The 18,589-nt window shown below is 37.3% G+C and overlaps 1 protein-coding gene across 1 annotated transcript in view; it reads left to right on the forward strand.

Moving 5' to 3' along the window:
• The window catches only part of LOC131158079 (probable bifunctional methylthioribulose-1-phosphate dehydratase/enolase-phosphatase E1 1), a 71,740-nt gene that overhangs the window by 12,626 nt on the left and 40,525 nt on the right, over positions 1–18,589 (forward strand). The window contains exons 4-5 of the mRNA XM_058112651.1: positions 9,627–9,746; positions 16,196–16,285. Of these exons, the coding sequence (XP_057968634.1) occupies positions 9,627–9,746; positions 16,196–16,285 (210 nt within the window). The remainder of the gene's footprint in view (positions 1–9,626; positions 9,747–16,195; positions 16,286–18,589) is intronic.

Below are 18,589 nucleotides of genomic sequence, written 5' to 3' on the forward strand. Positions count from 1 at the left end.
ACTTGTTTGGGAGCGTTGCCCCCTTTTCTCGGGTATGCTCAGTGTTGCTATACATGTCCTTTTTGATTTATAAAATTTACATTTACTGATAAAAAAAAAAGAGTAAGACAGCAACAAAAACAAATTTGAAGTCCAAGAATGCTGGAAATGTGGAGGATGTTCAACTAGCTCAAAAGGAAATCTTCACATGTGAGCCAAAAAGAATCTGTTGATCACCATTGCAAGTTTAGAAAGGATAAATTGAGGACTTAGGCTATGAACTGCAGTCATAGAGATGAATTTCAAATTAGGAAAATTTCAGAGAAGGTAACCGGCAAAGGAGAAGATGTGGCGAAAAGGGCAATCGAGGTGCAGGAAATTAAAAGAGAAAATGCTAATCACTTCAGGTTTCTAGTCATGTGGGAAGGAAAGTGTGACCGTCAAAAGTCCTCGATAATCAAAAGTGGGAAATATGCTGAATGATGCCAAGATGTGTGAACCAACTCTACAAGGAAGCTGTTAATCAACATAGGCAGTTCAAGGAGTATCAGGTTGGTGACTGGGTGATGGTTTTCTTTCAGAAAGAGAGATTTCCATGCTTACCATAAGTTGAAAGGTTGAAACATTGGTGCACAGATTTGGTGAAAGTGCCTATTAAGTTGAACTCCCTCATGGCTTGGATATGTCACCTATCTTTAATGTGTCTGATTTGTACCCACTCCATGGTGGTATACAAAGTGTTGAGTGCAAGAACTCCACCAAAGTCACTTCTAGCAAGCAGACAAAATTGAAGATGCCATACATGTGCAAGATGTGAAGACTAGGGCTGGAGTTTATTTCAGATTGTTGGTAAAATGGCCTGGCAGACCTGATTAAGAGAATTCATGGATCAGTGAGGAGGAATTCATGAAGATTGACCTTGACAAGTGCTGTGCAGCAAAGATGACAACTTGCACGGGGGTGATTCCTTTCTAAGAAGGGGGGAGTGATGCAAGCAGCATTTTTTATTTAATTTTCTGCTAATATCAAGTATTGCTATTTATGGATGCTAGGGGTATTTTTGTAGTTTCTGAATTTTGGGGGTTTATTTTGGTCAAATTAGCTTTGAGGGGTCATTTTAAATTATTCAGGAGTATTTTTGTGATTGTAGTCATTCTTGGTTGGGCTTTAGAAGATAAGCTGTTTTTAGAGGGGGTTATGTCCAAAATAGGAGTTGGCATCTTCTGGAAGCTTTAGGCCTAGTATAAATAGGAGTTTCCAGCCATTTTTCTAGAGGGTTTTTTAGCATTTAATCTCTGAAAAGATTTCTCTCCAGAGCTCAGCACCATATCTGCTAAGGTTTGAAGATTTGGAGGCTAGGGTTTTGAGGATTCAACCCTTCGGTGCCTACCATTCCCTTCATTGCTGCTAAAGAGTCTAGCAGAAAGCTGCTGTTACCATTCTGAAACAGTGCCAAAATAGGTACTAATTTTAGGATTATGTTGTTGTTGTGCCTAGAAATTGTCTTATTTTCTGCATTAAAATTCACAACAATCATCTCTTTATTATTTTATGGATTTAGTAGTTACTTGAATCAAGAAAGGTTGCTAAAACGCTATCATGAAATTGTTAAACAAGACAACTCAGAGATTGGAGCTATCATCGGTCAATCAACGTGTGGTGATTGACTCGGCTAATTTCCCTCAAACGGTTTCCTTTCATGATTGCTAATTTCTCTCCAACGGTTTCCTTTTATTATTGTATCTCCTTATTTGGAACGTGTCTATAGCTAGCATACTATCGCGTTTAAAGTATTTCCTTGTATATAAAACTTCCTTGTATAGTTTTTGCAATTCTATAAATAAACATGTAAAGAATGGTGTAGGCATCGATTGCTACACCGTAATCTTTCATGGTATCAGAGCCTACAGGCCAACGCCCTTTCCTGCGTACCTGTACACTTCCGCAGAAATGTCTTCCTCGTCCATCACTTTTAATCTCCTGACTATCGGACAGCTGATTTCGGTACGGATGAATGGAACGAACTACCTAAATTGGGTTTCCCAATTACTTTCGATTTTACGGAGTAATGATTTGTTGGGTTTCGTGGATGGTACTGAACCGTGCCCAGCTAAACATCTTCTAGCCACTGGAAACGTTGGAACTTCCACTCCTGAAACTAATCCGGCTTTTCTCTTCTGGACAAAGAAGGACCAATTCGTTCTCAGTTGGCTGAATGCCACTTTGGATGAGAAGGTTTTGTTAGTAACCTTTGGTCTTGATACTACTCGTGCGGTCTGGCTTGCCTTAGCCAACAGGTATGCCTCACAGTCCCGTTCCCGCATTAATTACCTGAAGCGCCAGTTGCAGTCTTTAAATCAGGAAGTGAAAAGTTGCGGGGAATATCTTCGGATGCAAAGTCATGGACAGATCAAATGGCTGCAGCCGGACAACCTGTAGAGGATAATGATTTAATTCATCATGTTCTCAGTGGTTTGAATTCCTCTTTTTCATCCGTTTCGATCTCCATGGGTGTTGTTTTGCATGACAAATCAATGAGTTTTGATGATTTTTCCTCTCAGTTATTGTCTTGTGAAATACAAATTCAAAGCCAGCAACCTATGCACGTCCCACAGCTGCACGATGAGAGCACTTCTTTTTTTTTGATCCATAAATGATAAATTATATTGATCAAATGGAATATGTATCGAAAACTCCGGACATACACCGAGAGGGGGGGACCAAGTCCCCAGCACAATTGCAAAGTAGTACAATCAAAAGGCCAGCCAAAGAGGCCACCTACGTCAAAAACAAAGGAGATCTAAGCTCCAATTCGAAACAACAAAAGTAACAAAAGTTACATGAAAACCTGGGCATATCTAGTGAAAACTCCAAACCTGCCGCAAGATCAACAAACAACCATTCCCAATCATAGGTGTAGCAAACATAGCAACTGTAATTAGAACGCACTGAAAATGCAAAAACCAGCCTCAACAAGGAAATGAACCCCAGAGCTCACACTCGAAGCCTATGACACTTACTAGAAGCATCAACTAGGAAACGAACCCCAAGCTCACACTCAAAGCCTAGGACACTTCACCCAGGACCCTACACCTAGAGACTGCGAGGATACAACTGGGAGCATCAACCAGGAAGCGAACCCCGAACCCCAAAGCTCATACTCGAAGCCTATGACACTTCACCCAGTACCCTTCACCCAAAAATTAGAAGGATACAACTAGGAGCATCAACCAGGAAACGAACCCATGCATGCTTGGTGCATTCCACTGTGCCAAGCCCGTGGGGGCGACAATCAGAAATTCCAACAAAATCCCATCACCAATTCCAATTTGCTTCCGGAGGAAAAAGAATCCAACTCGGAAAAACATCTTGAAAAATCGAACATGGAAATTGCAATCAAATGCACTCGCAAACCCAAGTCCGAAAACTAAATGGAAGAGCTGTTGACCAATGCGCCAAAACATTGCTCAAGAAAATGACACTGCATTTGACTTTGTACCGCATACTGTAGAGAATAGTATCAACTCGCCGAATGGTGATGGAGACAATTGAAAACTATTCTTCCACCAAACATCAATACCACTCCTACTGTGCGAAACATAGGCAATTCAAATTTAAAATCAAATTGATTGGAGGGAAACTTTTGAAGCAAAGAAACAACAAACAATCGTAGACAAACATTTTGCTAAACAACACTAGCTTCCAACAGAATCACCAACCCCAATGACAGACTGGAATTAATGCCACGCTGACAGTCGAAAGCAAGAAACAAAGGAAGGTCAGAAAACCCACTCCCATCAAACAATGCGCCAAAGTGGAATTGATGAGGGGAAGGATTTTGAAATTCAAAAGTCATGCGGAACACCGAAAGGAGTGACACGTAGACCACAAACTGCATGAACAGAAGAATCAATGAACACCAACTCCAATCGGAAACTGAGAGTGATGAACAGTAACCGCCAAACAAGAACGAAAAAAGAGCTGCCGAACAGAGTGAAAAACTAACACAACTCAACGCAAGAAAATTAGAAAATGATGATTCCAATCGGAAAGACAACAAAACCAGCAGAATGAACTTGGAAGGCAACTCTTGAATTGAGAAAAGAACAAAACAAGAATCGGAATGCTGAACTGTAAAAACAAAATCAGCCGCCAAATCTGGACACAACAAATCCAGTGAAATTAAACGAAGCAAAGTAACCTCCAATCACCTTCGAACTTTGAATCTGTGTCTTTGCTTCTACAAATCTAAATCGAAACTGATATTAAACTTTTGAGACCGGAAAACCTGCCAGACTTCCGACTCCACAGTTCGAAAAGATCTGCTACTGCTACTGCAAGCCGTAGTCTTCAGGACCTTTGAAGCATGGGAATCAATTTTAGTCTTGTGGTTGGCATCCACATTGACTCGAAAAAAATCCTTCGGAGTTGGGAAATCATCAACATTGCCTTGATGGTCTTCCTTCACACCATCAAGGATCAATTTCCTACTGGAAAGGAAATTTCCAACTTGAATAGCTCCAACCGATTTACGATTGGCCTCAACGGAGTGCCTCTCAGCCTCTGCGCAAAACTGCTACGGATGATTCTTGACCCAAAAAGATACGAAATCATGGGCAGGTTCAGCTTCCTTCTTCAATCAAAATTTTTGTGTGACACTCTTCATGGCCATGCAAACAGAAAATCTCCCCATGGCCAATCGAAATCTAGAAATTAAGAGAGAGGTTTAGCCATGGACGAGCATCCCTCCTAGAGAGGGATGAGAGCTTCTCTCGTTCCCTTGTGAATGACTACGATGAGAGCACTTTTGCTATGATGGCTCATCGTCTTGGAGGCCAAAAGAAGCAGAACAAACCATTTCAACCCAGGTTTCCCAATCCTCCTGGACAGAATCAAAATCAAGGTCCTCCTCGATTCCAAGGCAATAATAATAAGCACAAGAACAATCAATTTCAATTTCAAGGGAATTTTCAGCCATTTAGAAACAATCAAAACCTGAATAGTGCTGTTTTTAATCCCTATGCCTGTCAGATTTGCCAAAAGGAGAACCACACTGCCTTGGATTGCTTTCACTGATTCGACTATAGCTACCAAGGTTGGCATCCACCAACTCAACTAGCTGCCATGGTAGCTCACTCGAACTCTCTTTTGGCAGATAATACTTGGCTGGCTGATAGTGGGGCAAACGGGCAAATCACCAATGATAGTGGTGATATGGCTTCTCCAGCCCCCTATAATGGCTCGAACGCAGTTGCTGTGGGTAATGGTTTGCAAATTTCTAGCACAGGTTCCTTTACCTTAAATACTTGTAGCTCAAAACTTTCTCTCAATCGTGTCTTACATTGTTCTGATGCTCTAACCAAGTTGATGTCTGTTAACCAATTATGTGTCGATAATGATTGCTATTTTATCCTAATCAGTTCCTCTTATTGTGTGAAGGATCGCAAAACAGGACGCACACTGCTGGAAGGGCCGAGTGAAGGAGGACTATATCCCATTCACTTGTCTTCTAATTATGCAAATAAAACCCGACCTCTTGTTGCATTTGTAGGAATTAAAACTTCTATTGATGTTTGGCATGCTCATCTTAGCCATCCATCCCTACAAGTCACCAAGAGCGTCATCAATTCCTTTGATCTTCCCATTACCGGCACTGCTCAATGCGACTTTGTTTGCTCATCTTGTAGGCTGGGCAAGAGCACTCAATTGCCCTTTGTTCTCTCGGATAGGGTTTCTGAATTTCCTTTTGATCTCATCCACTCCGACGTATGGGTATCACCAGTTGTGTCTAATAGTGGGTGTCGTTATTATGTTTCCTTCATTGACGATTGTTCTAGATTCACTTGGTTGTATCCGATTGCTAATAAATTTGGAGTTTTCTCTTGCTTCATTCGTTTTAAATTGCTTGTTGAAAATTTACTTTCTCGCAAAATCAAACAAATTCAAACTGATAATGGGGGAGAGTACAAATCTGGGCAGTTTAAAAATTTCTTAACTTCAAATGGAATTCATCATCGACTCACGTGTCCTCATACTTTCCAACAAAATGGTATTGCTGAAAGAAAGCATAGACATATAATGGACATGGGGCTGTCAATGCTAGCTCAATGTAATCTTCCTAAATTTTTTTGGGTCGATGCTTTTTCTACAGTAGTGTTTCTAATAAATCGTCTCCCAACAGCTGTGTTACAAAATAAATCTCCCTAGCATGTCCTTTTTGGCAAAACACCAAATTATACTAAATTTCGTGTTTTCGGGTGTGCCTGCTATCCTTTGCTTCGCCCATATGCTCATGATAAATTAGCCTACAAAAGCAAATTATGCATTTTTCTAGGCTATTCATCTCAACATGATGGATATAAATGTTATGATCCTATATCCAAAAAAATCTATTTTTCTAGGCATGTCGTATTTGATGAGAATTTCTATTCTACCCAAGAGTCCTCTATCACTCGATCTCAAAGTAGTGTTGCAGCTGAACAAGGTCCGTTACTCATTCAACCTCAATCTAGACCAACACAATTCCTCACACAACCCGTCACGATACCTGACCCCCTAGTTCTTAATAATCCCATTATCTTATCACCTGAACCCGTCACGATACTTGATCCTTTGGACCTAAATCCCATTGTCCCGTCTCCTGAGCCTTACGATCCCCCCTTTCACTTAACCCACCTATACAAAATAATCCTCAGCCTGACCCGTCGCCTATGTCACGACCTGTGCCTCCTGAACCACGTATAGTTACTAGATCCCAAACCGGCTCCTCTTGTCCTAAGCAATACACAGACTATCATCTCTTTTATGCCTCCAAACACCCTATAAAAGTCCTTCACACTGTGCTTGAAATTTCTGAACCATCTTGCTATTCACGAGCTGTTGTGTCTAGTGATTGGTGCAGGGCAATGTAGGAGGAGTATCAGGCGCTGATTCCGATGCGTTGGGTATACAAGATCAAGCAGACTCCATCTGGGGCGATTGAACGGTATAAGGTGAGATTTGTGGCAAAGGGGTTTCATCGAGTTTCTGGGGTTGATTTTTTGAGACATTCAATCCTGTTATAAGCCAGCTGCAATCCGAATTGTGTTGACACTTGCAGTGCATTTTGCATGGTAGGTTAAGCAACTAGATGTTTCTAATGCTTTTCTCAATGGAAATTTACAGGAGGAAGTCTATGTTGAGCAACCACAAGGCTTTCAAAGCTCAGAGTTTCCAGATCATGTCTATTGCCTTCGAAAGGCACTCTACGACCTTAAACAGGCCCCTAGAGCATGGTACCTGAGTCTATCACAGAGCTTACTACAATTGGGTTTTATTGCCTTACAAGTGGATACATCTTTGTTCACCTATCACAAGCATAACATACCCATCTACTTTCTCATCTACGCAAATGATTTGCTTGTTACTGGAAATAATTCTATCTACATTGAGGCTCTTGTCACCAAACTTGAGGCTGAGTTCAAAGTTAAAGACCTGGGTTCCCTTGGTTATTTTTTGGGAATAGAGGCAAGTCGAGATAATACGGGTTTGCATCTAAGGCAAACCAAGTATATCTTAGACATTTTGCATCGCCACAGGATGGTGGGGGCGAAGCCTTATAATACCCTAAGTGTCTCTGGCCGCTAGTTGTCCGCCCTATCAGGTGATCCTCTTCATGACATTACTGAGTATCGACAGCTTGTGGGAACTTTTCAGTATTGTACACTAACTAGGTCAGACATTGTGTACACCATCAACTGTGCATGCTCCAACTTCTGAACATTGGAATGTAGCGAAATGGGTTCGTCAATATCTAAATGGTATGGTTGATCATGGATTATATTTCACCCGTGGTGCACTTGATCTTCGTGCCTTTTGTGATGCTGATTGGGTTGGAGACCTAGATGCTTGGTAATCAACTACGGGGTATGGCGTTTTCCTTGGTCTGTGTTTAATTTCCTGATGTGCCAAAAAACAAACTGTGGTGTCTCGGTCTAGTGCAGAGGCAAAATACTGTGCTCTCACAATGGTAGTTGTTGAGTTATATTGGATTAGAATGGTGTTATGTGATTTACAAATTGTTCTCCCTAAGGCTCCTGCTATATGGTGTGACAATGAAAGTGCACTTGCTCTTGCTGCTAATCCAGTGTTCCATGCACGCACAAAACACATCGAGGTTGACTACCATTTTATTCGTGAAAAGGTGGTCAATCAAGATGTCAACCTTCACTACATAACATCCAAAGATCAGATTGGGAACATTTTCACTAAGGGTCTCACCTCAAATTGCTTCCAGTTTCTCAAGTCCAAGCTCATGGTGTGTGAACCCCACTTTCGCTTGCAGGGGAGTGTTAAACAAGACAACTCAGAGATTGGAGCTATCATCGGCCAATCAACGTGTGGTGATTGACTCGGCTAATTTCCCTCCAACGGTTTCCTTTCATGATTGCTAATTTCTCTCCAACGGTTTCCTTTTATTATTGCATCTCCTTATTTAGAATGTGTCTATAGCTAGCATACTATCGTGTTTAAAGTCTTTCCTTGTATATAAAACTTCCTTGTATAGTTTTGCAATTCTGTAAATAAACATGTAAAGAATGGTGTAGACATCGATTGCTACACCGTGTATGTACAATCTTTCAGAAATCTCATTCTTTATTTCTAAATTTCTTGTTCTATTTTTACACCTATTTGCATCATAATTGTTATAGGAACATTGGAAAATCAATTTCAAAAAGTTCTAGAAGCTTTTTTTTTTTTTTTGTGAGAAAAGATAATTTTTAAAGAATTTTAAAGGAGTATATGAAAGTTCTATCAATATCTTTTTTTTTTTTGGGAGGATATGGAACAACTTATTGGTATTATTGGAAAAGATTGGGTTTGTCCTGAGTTGGTAGAGGATATGTTGGCTATTTCTTTTTTAGGTTTTGGCAAGAATAAAGACAGGTCAGCCTTATGGAGATATGGGAGATATGGGTTACGGGCTGTGTTGTGTTGTTTTGGGATAGAGAGAAAAGCTCGCATTTTTAAGGGGAAGAAGACTTCTCGGTTTTTGGTTTGGGATAAGAAATATTTGGTTTCTCTATGGGCTGTTGTTACAGATTGTTTCAAGGGGATGTATTTTGAGGATGTTCAGCATGATTTGGTGGCTGTTTTGTACTGACCATTATTATTTTTTTTTTTTGAGTTTTTTTTTTTTGGATTCCTTGTTCTCCTTTCTACATTCTTTCTTTCTTACTAATGCTTTTTTTTTTAAATTAAAAAAATGTAAGCTATCTGAAAAATGGGAATGTTTGCATGTATGCACTTTTAAAAATTTATAGATATGCTTTCCTATTGGTTTGGATAGGGATTTTTGAGAAATTGGTTCCCATCCTTGGAGAGAATTTCTAGAAACTTAGTTCTGGCACTCATGGTGCTTGCTTTTGTGATGGATTAGAGAAAAAAAATATTGACGGTGGAGATATATTGTTGCCAGAGATCAACAGATGGCACCTTTGAGCTTTTAGTAAGGGGTGATGACTTTATTGTGCGGGCTTGTGCGCTTTGGTAGGCCAGATCATATGCTCATTACATGTCGTTTGTTGCATATATAATAATACTGCTGTATTGCTTCTGTTGTGCCTGTGCCTTTTAATTTTCCTGCGTTTTTTTGTTTAAATATACAGATCACGCATATGGAAATGATAAAAGGAATTAGAGGGCATGGTTATTATGATGAGCTCGTGGTACCCATAATTGAAAACACTGCACATGAAGGGGAGCTCACAGAATCTCTTGCTGAAGCTGTATGTGCCCTCAACATATTTAAATATATGTGTTGATTGTTGACTCCTTTGTCTTCTTAATTGATATTTAGAGTTCACATTTCACATTATGCTGGGAAAAAATGAATTTAGATTCATCTAGAATAAATCCTGAGTACAGTTATCAGTAAGTGCATGATTGATTTTCAATAAGTTCATATCCAGACAAAATATTTTTGCTTGTTTCACTTGTTATTTAGCTTTTTTAGTTCCGCTAATGGATTTTTTTTTCCCGAAGAAAACTTGTTGACCTTTTTCTCACGCTTCTCTTTAGTTGTTTAATATGTTTTGTTCTTTTATCATATGGATGCTTGGTGTGTTCAGCTCTTGTCCATTGGATGTTGTAATTTATTATGCTAGCACAACTATTGTCTAAACAATATTAAACATGTAAGCCTTTCTGAAATGTGTAGAAGAATGTGTAAAATAACGCTTTGAAGGATACCTAATTCATCTAGGTTGGGGTGAAGACGTGAAGTTTGCAAACTGAACAATTAAGGAGCAAATTTATGGTCAAGTTGCAGATTAGAATTTTGAGTTTGGGAATTTTACAAATATTTGCATGCATCTTTATGATCGTATGAATATACTCTTCTACCAAAAAATAATTATAAAAAGAAATGCAACGCTAAATGCACAAGGTTCCCATGCTATATTGGTGCTTGGAGAGGGCATGATGTACCCAACCTTACCTCGCATTTCGAGAGATTATTTTTGTCACTTAACTTGTGATCTTTAGATTTGAGCGTACAACCCTTATAAAAAAATATTGATACTGTATATAAAAGTGCAAGCATAATACATTTTGTTTTATCCAATTTTGCTCTTCTAAGGTTACTGCTTTGAGGGGGGATGTTTATGTGTTTCACATGTAATAGAACTTTTATTTTATGTTGTGCTTCCCTTTGTATGCTCAGTGTTTGGCCTTTTTTTTAAAATTTGTTTGTTTGTTTTTTCCCCTTTATCCCTATTGAAATTTTATTAGTGTGTATGCTCCCTGAATAGGCTTAGCAGAAAATCTGAAAAGACAATTTTGGGAATATATTGATAGTATTTTACAAGGGATACCAATGTCTGAAAAGACATTCATAGGAGCTAATTTGAATGGTCACATTGGCAAGGATAATATAGGATATGAGAGAATACATGGAGGCCATGGATATGGAGATAAAAATGAGGCCGGTGATACAATCTTAGATTTTTCCATGTCTTACAATTTGGTTATATTAAATACTTGCTTTATAAAAAGAGAAGAACACTTAATAACTTTCAAGAGTGGGTACAATAAATGCCAAATAGATTTCTTCTTAACTAAGAACGGGGACCGTCTATCTTGTAAGGATTGTAAAGTTATTCTAGGTGAAAGTTTGGCTACACAACATATTCTTAATATTAGATATACATATAAAAAAATGGAAGAGAAGGAGTAGCATAAATCAACACAAGAGGACTAGATGGTGGAACTTGAAGGGAGATTATATAATAAAAGTAAAAGATAAAATGAACAAAGAGTTTGATTGGATGGTAGGGGATAAGGTTGATGCAAATACTGTTTGGTATAAAATGGCAAATTCTATCATAAGGATAGCAAAAGAGGTTTTAGGTGAGTCCAAAGGAAGATACTTGGGTGGTAAAGAAAGTTGGTGGTGGGATTAGGAAGTCCAAAAGGCCGTTAAAACAAAGAGAAATTGGTATAAAATATGGCAAAATTGTAGAAATATATAAAATCTTGAAAAATGTAAAGAAGCAAGAAAACATGCAAAAAAGACTATCAATGAAACTAAACATAAAGCTTATGATACTCTATATACTAAACTAGATACAAAAGAAGGAGAAAAAGACATTTATAGACTTGTTAGAGCTAGAGAAAGAAAATTCATAGATTTAGGTGATGTATACTGTATAGAGGACGAGAATGTTAATGTCTTAATTAAAGAAGAAGACATAAAAGACAGGTGGAGGAGATACTTTGATAAGTTGTTTAATGAAAACTAAAATGAAAGATTGAACTTGGAAGTGACAACTGAAGAGAAGATTAAAAATAGGAGATTTATTTGCAAAATTAGAGTCCTTGAAGTTAAGATGACATAAAAAAAGATGAAAAGTTGGAAATCTATAGGACTAGATAAAATACTAATTGAAGTCTGAAATGTTTAGGGGATGAAGGAATTATTTGGTTAACTACTATATTCAATAATTTATTAAAACCAAGAAAATGCCAGAAGAATGGAGGAAAAGTACGTTAGTACCTTTGTATAAAAACAAAGGTGGTATTCAAAACTGTAATAACTATCGTGGAATTAAAATTATGAGTCATACGATGAAATTATGGGAAAGAGTAATTTAACATAGAATAAGATTAGAAATGAAGATTTCAAAAAATCAATTTGGTTTTATGTCAGGGAGATCAACAATAAAAGTTATTTATCTTTTAAGAAGTTTAATAGAAAAGTTTAGGGAAAAGAAGAAGGACTTGCATATGCTTTTTATTGACCTAGAGAAAGCTTATGATAGAGTATTTAGGGAAGTGCTTTGATGGGTATTTGAAAAGAAGGGAGTTTGCAGTAGATATACGAAGATCACTAGGGAAGTGCTTTGATGGGTATTTGAAAAGAAGGGAGTTTGTAGTAGATATACGAAGATCATTAAGGATATGTATGATGGAGTAGTGACTAGCTTTAGGACTATAGGAGGAGATTCTAGAGAATTTCCAATCACAATAGGTGTACATCAAGGTTATACTTTGAGTCCTTATCTTTTTACTTTAGTAATTAATGAAATTACTATAAATATCCAAATTGAGGTCCCTTGGTGTATGTTGTTTGCAGATGATATCGTGTTGTTGATGATGGTAGGAGTGAAGCGGAGTCTAAGCTAGAACTTTGGAGAGCCACATTAGAGTCTAAAGGGTTTAGGATAAGTAGGAATAAGACATAATATATGAAATGTAATTTCAGTAATGTATGGAGTAGCAATAGAGAGAAGATTAAACTGGATAATCAAGAGATAAATAGCATTAATAGATTTAGATATCTTGGATCTATTATGCAAGGTGAAGGGGATATTGATGAAGATGTAGTACATAGAATTAAGATAGGTTGGGTAGAATGGAAGAGTGCGTCAAGTGTGTTGTGTGATCATAGAATACTCTTAAAATTAAAAGGAAAGTTTTATAAGACGGCTATAAGGCCAGCTATGCTTTATGGTTCAAAATGTTGGCCAACGAAGAAACAACATGTACAAAAAATGAAAGTTGCTGAGATGCATATGCTAAGGTGGATGAGTGGTTTAACATTAAAAGATAAAGTCAGAAATGAACATATATGCAATAACTTAGGCATAGCACCGGTTGAAAATAAGATAAGGGAGGGACGACTTAGATGATTTGAGCATTTGAAAAGTAGACCTAGTAGAACTTGTGAGGAGGAGTGAGTTAGTTATGGTTTCTGGCATGAAAAGGGGTAGGGGTAGGCCTAAAATAACTTGGAATGAGGTAGTGAGGAAGGATTTAATAGCTCTTAATCTAATAGAGGAAAATGCTCTGGATCGGGTGAATTGGCCAAAAAGGATTCATGTAGCCAACCCACCTAGTGGGACTTAAGGCTTGTTGTTGTTGTTTATCCCTATTGAAATTTCCTTTTTCATTTTTTTATCCTCAATATGTTGAATCACATATTTAAAATATTTCATAACCTTAATTACTATATCATGTTCACATACACCATATTCTCTTGTCTCATTTGTCATTTCTGAAAGTGATTCTATTATTTTCTTTCCACTTTTCCTTGGTCATATTCCACTGTATTTCATCCATTTGTAACTCTTACAAACATGCACATGCACTGCACAGGCGCATACGCAGAGAACCCATATATAATGCACACATTGGTTACACATCACAAGAATCTAGTTATTTACTCGTTTTCTCTTCCTTTTTTTGGCCTTAAGAATGTCATAGTTTTTTCATATCATATATTTTGAAGTATGGTAAAACTGAGATGACATGTATGCCTCTTCACAATATATTTTTAATAATTAGAAATATGAAGAATCAAGCACGTGCCTTGGATATGCTGGCCATGTCTAGGCATGCCTTCCATATGTACACCCTTTGGGTATATCATGTTTTTAAATGAATGCTCTTTCGCTGCGCTTTGATAACATATAGTCCCTTGACACCATTGTATATATTACAACGTCAATAAGAACAACCAAGCCTTAAATGCTGTTACATGAATACTTTTCTGCCATTCTGCATGATTTAGGGCGATATACTCCAAAAGTTTGTGGTAACAAGTCCTTACTTGCTATTTTGGTCCAAGTTACTCTAGGTTTACCTCTCCGTTTCCCAAAACCACTAAAAACAAAACTCACTCTCCCTCACTGGTATGTTACTTGGCCAACCTTGCAAGTGTTATATGGTCCTGATTAAGAAAATAAATCGTGGTCTTCAACATTGAGCCCTTTGGCAACTATTGATGTTTGTCAAATAGCTTACCTAAGTCTGGATTCTATAGGCCTTGAACTTTTATTTGGAGGGTGCACTTTAACTAGATTTTAAACTTGAGGCTTTGGAATCTGAATTATTTTTCAACGAAAAATTTCAAAGATTAATGACTTCTTTTCTTTCTTTTTTCTTGTTTTTATGTTTTTGTATTGCTTTCTTGCCTAGTTCCTTCGAAGTTTGTGTTAGGGTTGGAGGAGTCCATGGGTGGGCCTGAGACACACGAGTGAGCACCAACTTGACCCAAAAGCTAAAGTCTATTGGGTCTTGGGGCCAACCATGTATACAAGCACCCATCATCCTCTCAAATTTTCCAATGTGGGACAAATTCACAAGTGGAATTCTTAACAATCTCCTCCTAGCTTGTGAGTTCTAACTGTTCCCCCTTGAACAGAAACCGTCTCCCTTATGGGAGTAAGTCCAATTCTCCAACAGTTGCTCAAGTGGGCCTTACCGCCGCGCCTTACGTGCCTCGGATAGGATTCCACATGCCTTTGAACCAATCCTACTTCCCATGTCGTGACCCTATTTGTATCCATCTTCCAGGCCTAGATGATCCTTATTGGCCTCGGTCGCACACTTGGTCCTCCAATTGTTAGTACGTCAAGAGAATTAGTTTCACGCCTTGAATTTTTCTACGGTGTTGCTCACCCAGAGCTACGAACGTGGCTCTGATATCACTTGTTAGTGTCGAAGGAGTCCATGGGTGGGCTTGATATACACGAGTGAGCACCAACTTGACCCAAAAGCTTAAGTTTATTGGGTCTTGGGCCCAACCATGTATATAAGCACCCATCATCCGATCAATTTTTTCAATGTGGGACAAACTCACAAAGTGAAATTCTTAACAATTTGAATACAAAAATTGGATTGCATATTCCTTTCTCACATATCTGAACTGTTATTTTTGTGTGGATACTTTCCATAAACTCTCTGCCTTGAAACTGCAACCGCTAAGCTCCTATGCTACAAGCCATGGTAATTTTTGTTTGCAAGTTTGTATTCTTGCCTGTTTAGTGGGGTCATTCTTTTCATGTTTCATGTGCTGGAGAAGGAATAATACTTTTCTGCTTATATTTGATAGTATCATATAGAAATATTTTCATTTACTGTTTAGTGGCTTTGGAAGACACAAAAGACCCGTTTGGTTGTGGAAAACATTTTTCTGTTTTCCAAAGAATTGTAAAAATTTTAGTGTATTTTTAAAATTTTTGAGATTCGTATTAAAAATGTACAAAATAAAGAATATGTTTAAATGTGCAATATAATTTTTCATTTTTTATTTTTATTTTTAGATTTTAATATAATCACGAAAAGAGAACTTGTTTTCCAGTTTTCCAAATTTTTTAAGGTAATATTTGGAATCATGGGTTTTGGGGCTTAAATTTGGATTTGTGCGTATTTAGAGAAATTCTATACAGTCCAAACAAATTAAAATCCAATATCCGAATTCAATGCTCCCATATGCAAAGTAAGAGTTGGAAATCTAGAAAAATAATGAAAAGATATTTTCTAACTTTTCTATATAAATTTGGAAAATTGGAAAACAAGGTGGCATTTTTGTAATTATTTGAAAAACTAGAAATGAAAAATAAAATTATTTTCACAAGCAAATGGTGCCAGAACTGTTCATTGTTGTTCATTTATTTCATTCAAATGTTGTAGAAATGATAAATTAGATAACTTTTTTGTAATTTTTTGAAAAACCAAAATGGAAATTGAAAATTGTTTTCCAAACTAAATAAATTTTTTTATAATAAAACGGCACTTTCATGAGCTTTTTCTCATTTGTGCACTCTGTCTTGTCTGGAAAATAGAAATTTTTGTATTCGTCTTCTTCAGAAGTTGGTTTACTAAGAACTTCTGTTATTATTCATTTTATTCTGCCAGCCATCAGATTAATTGATCTTTCCTTTGTGTTTCTTAGATTGAAGCCTACCCAAAAACAACGGCTGTTCTTGTTCGAAACCATGGAATTTATGTATGGGGGGATTCATGGATCAATGCTAAAACTCAGGTTTGTTCCATACTTCCATCTATTGATAGATGTAAATTGTGTTGATCAATTGTGTACAATGTTTATATGATTTTGCTTTGGTTGGAGATTACTAAAATTTAATTCCCCTTTATAATAATTTAATTCCCCTTTATAATTTACATTTTAAGCTATAAAAAATATTTGTATTTTAGTATATTATACCAAACAAACAGTATTTTAGAACTTTCTTCCTTGGAACTTAGAAGCTTTTGAAAACATAGCACTTCTAGTTGCTCAGACTGCTACTGTAGTGAAAAAAACTAGATGCGCATTGTGACAGCATTGGAGCACCATGCTGGCCCTATGCTCAGCATTCTGAATCTTAATTGCCTTTGTGTAGAGTTCATATGTGGTGGTACGGTGGATACAACAATATGGAAATTTCTCTGCTATATATATATGCTTCTTTTGTTTTAGGGTCACTCTGTCTAGCTTGTACAACTGTTTCACCTTCTTTTTATTATCATTACTGTTATTTTTCAAAACTAGCAGCTCAAAAAATAATGCTGCTGCTTACATTTATTGCAAGGTTTGTTTTGAATGAGCAACATTCATGTTAAAGTGAAAATTTTGTGTTGTGTATGATTACTTTAGCATGTGCTGGTTGCTGTCAGCGCAATTAATTTGTGTTTGGAAAATATTATGAAAGCTTACAGCTGATTATTGCAATTCATTTCATTAGACTAGGGTATTGGCATATAGAATAATGTAGGGTAAACATTTGGTGTATGCATTACTGATGTATTACATAGTCAAAGTGAAGTTTATGAAAGTTAAATTATATCTGATGAATAACTACTTTGTGCATGGATCATTTAAGAGAATTTCTTGAAAAATGATTGGTGTTGCGGGCCGAACACTCCACTTTGTCTGAAGGGCCGGATGGGCCTTCGGCACTAGTTGTAGCACACAAGCTTAATTAGTGAGCTGAAAGCTAACTGCCGATTCACCATGTGAACAAGTTCACAGCCATCCAATGCAACTCGCATGGAAATAGTAAGGAAGCATGAAAGCATATATGAGTCAAGTGAGTAATTGATAAAGCAAAGCAATTCATATTATTCCATCTTCATAAGCAACGTATGTTTAACGAGGGAGGCACCCCTAAAGAGCCTTCATGTTGATTTCACTTTAGCACTGAAACACCAATATGATTGAGAAGTCATACACCCATTTTCGCTAGGGGTGTATTTGAGTCAAGTCGAATTGACACTATAAAATACTTGAACTTGACTTGAAAATGTTAAGCTCGAAACTCGACTCAAACTCAAATCAATTTCAAAATTGTTAAACTTGAACTTGACTCAACTACAAGTTCTTAAAACTCGAGCTTGACTCAATTAAACTTGATTCGATTATCAATTAATATTAAATACATGTATAAATATATATAATGTACATATAGTATTAGATATATTATATGACTTATAAATATAAAAAATGATAAAATTGGAAATCTTGATTAGGCTCGAAACTCTGCGAGAGTACTATTATTGAGCTCGAACTTGATTTGTTAAAATATTTGAGTAGCTCAAACTTGACTCGAACTTGAGTAGAATTGAGTCGAGTCAAGTTAGGGGACGAGTCGAATTCGAGTATCTCACGAGTAGACTTACTCACTTACAACCCTAATTTTCATCATGGCATTACTCTCGCCACAGAATAAAACTTATAGTAGTATTTACATGATGATTACCCACTAACTAGCATAATACAAGGGATCAAATGCAAGTATAAGGCCTTGAGCAAGCTCCACTTGTGACATTCTCCCTACTTATGCGGTCAATGTCCTCGTAAAGCCCTCCCACTTCACTAAGAATTTGTGTGATTGTCACTTGGATGATGTGAACTCTTTGTGTGCAAGGATCTCTTGCAAGGTCTTCAATGGTGCTCTTGTTCATTGACTTTGGATTGTATTTTCAGCATCTGCTATGAATGGCTTAAGATAGCTGACATGAAACACAAAGCGCACCTTCATCTAAACGGAAAATCAACCTTGTAAGAAGCCTTCCCAACTTTGGATAGATGGGGACTAGTCCTTCATATTTGTGAAGTGATCTCCTATATTGACCTTAAAGTGTTCTATATGAAGCTTAATAGGCATTGGGTCTCCCACATTGAAATGCAATAGTCTTTTCCCTTGAGCTGACTGCTTATTTATCTGCCTGGAAGTTGTTAGGCTTGAACAATCTTTGCATTCTATCTCCATTCTTTTTGTGGAGACGTACGTCTCGAACTCTTTTCTTTGTATGGTCATCCATTGAGTGAGCCAAAAGTGGTTGC

The sequence above is a fragment of the Malania oleifera genome, chromosome 1 (assembly GCF_029873635.1).
Source record: "Malania oleifera isolate guangnan ecotype guangnan chromosome 1, ASM2987363v1, whole genome shotgun sequence".
In the NCBI taxonomy this organism is placed as follows: Eukaryota; Viridiplantae; Streptophyta; class Magnoliopsida; order Santalales; family Ximeniaceae; genus Malania; species Malania oleifera.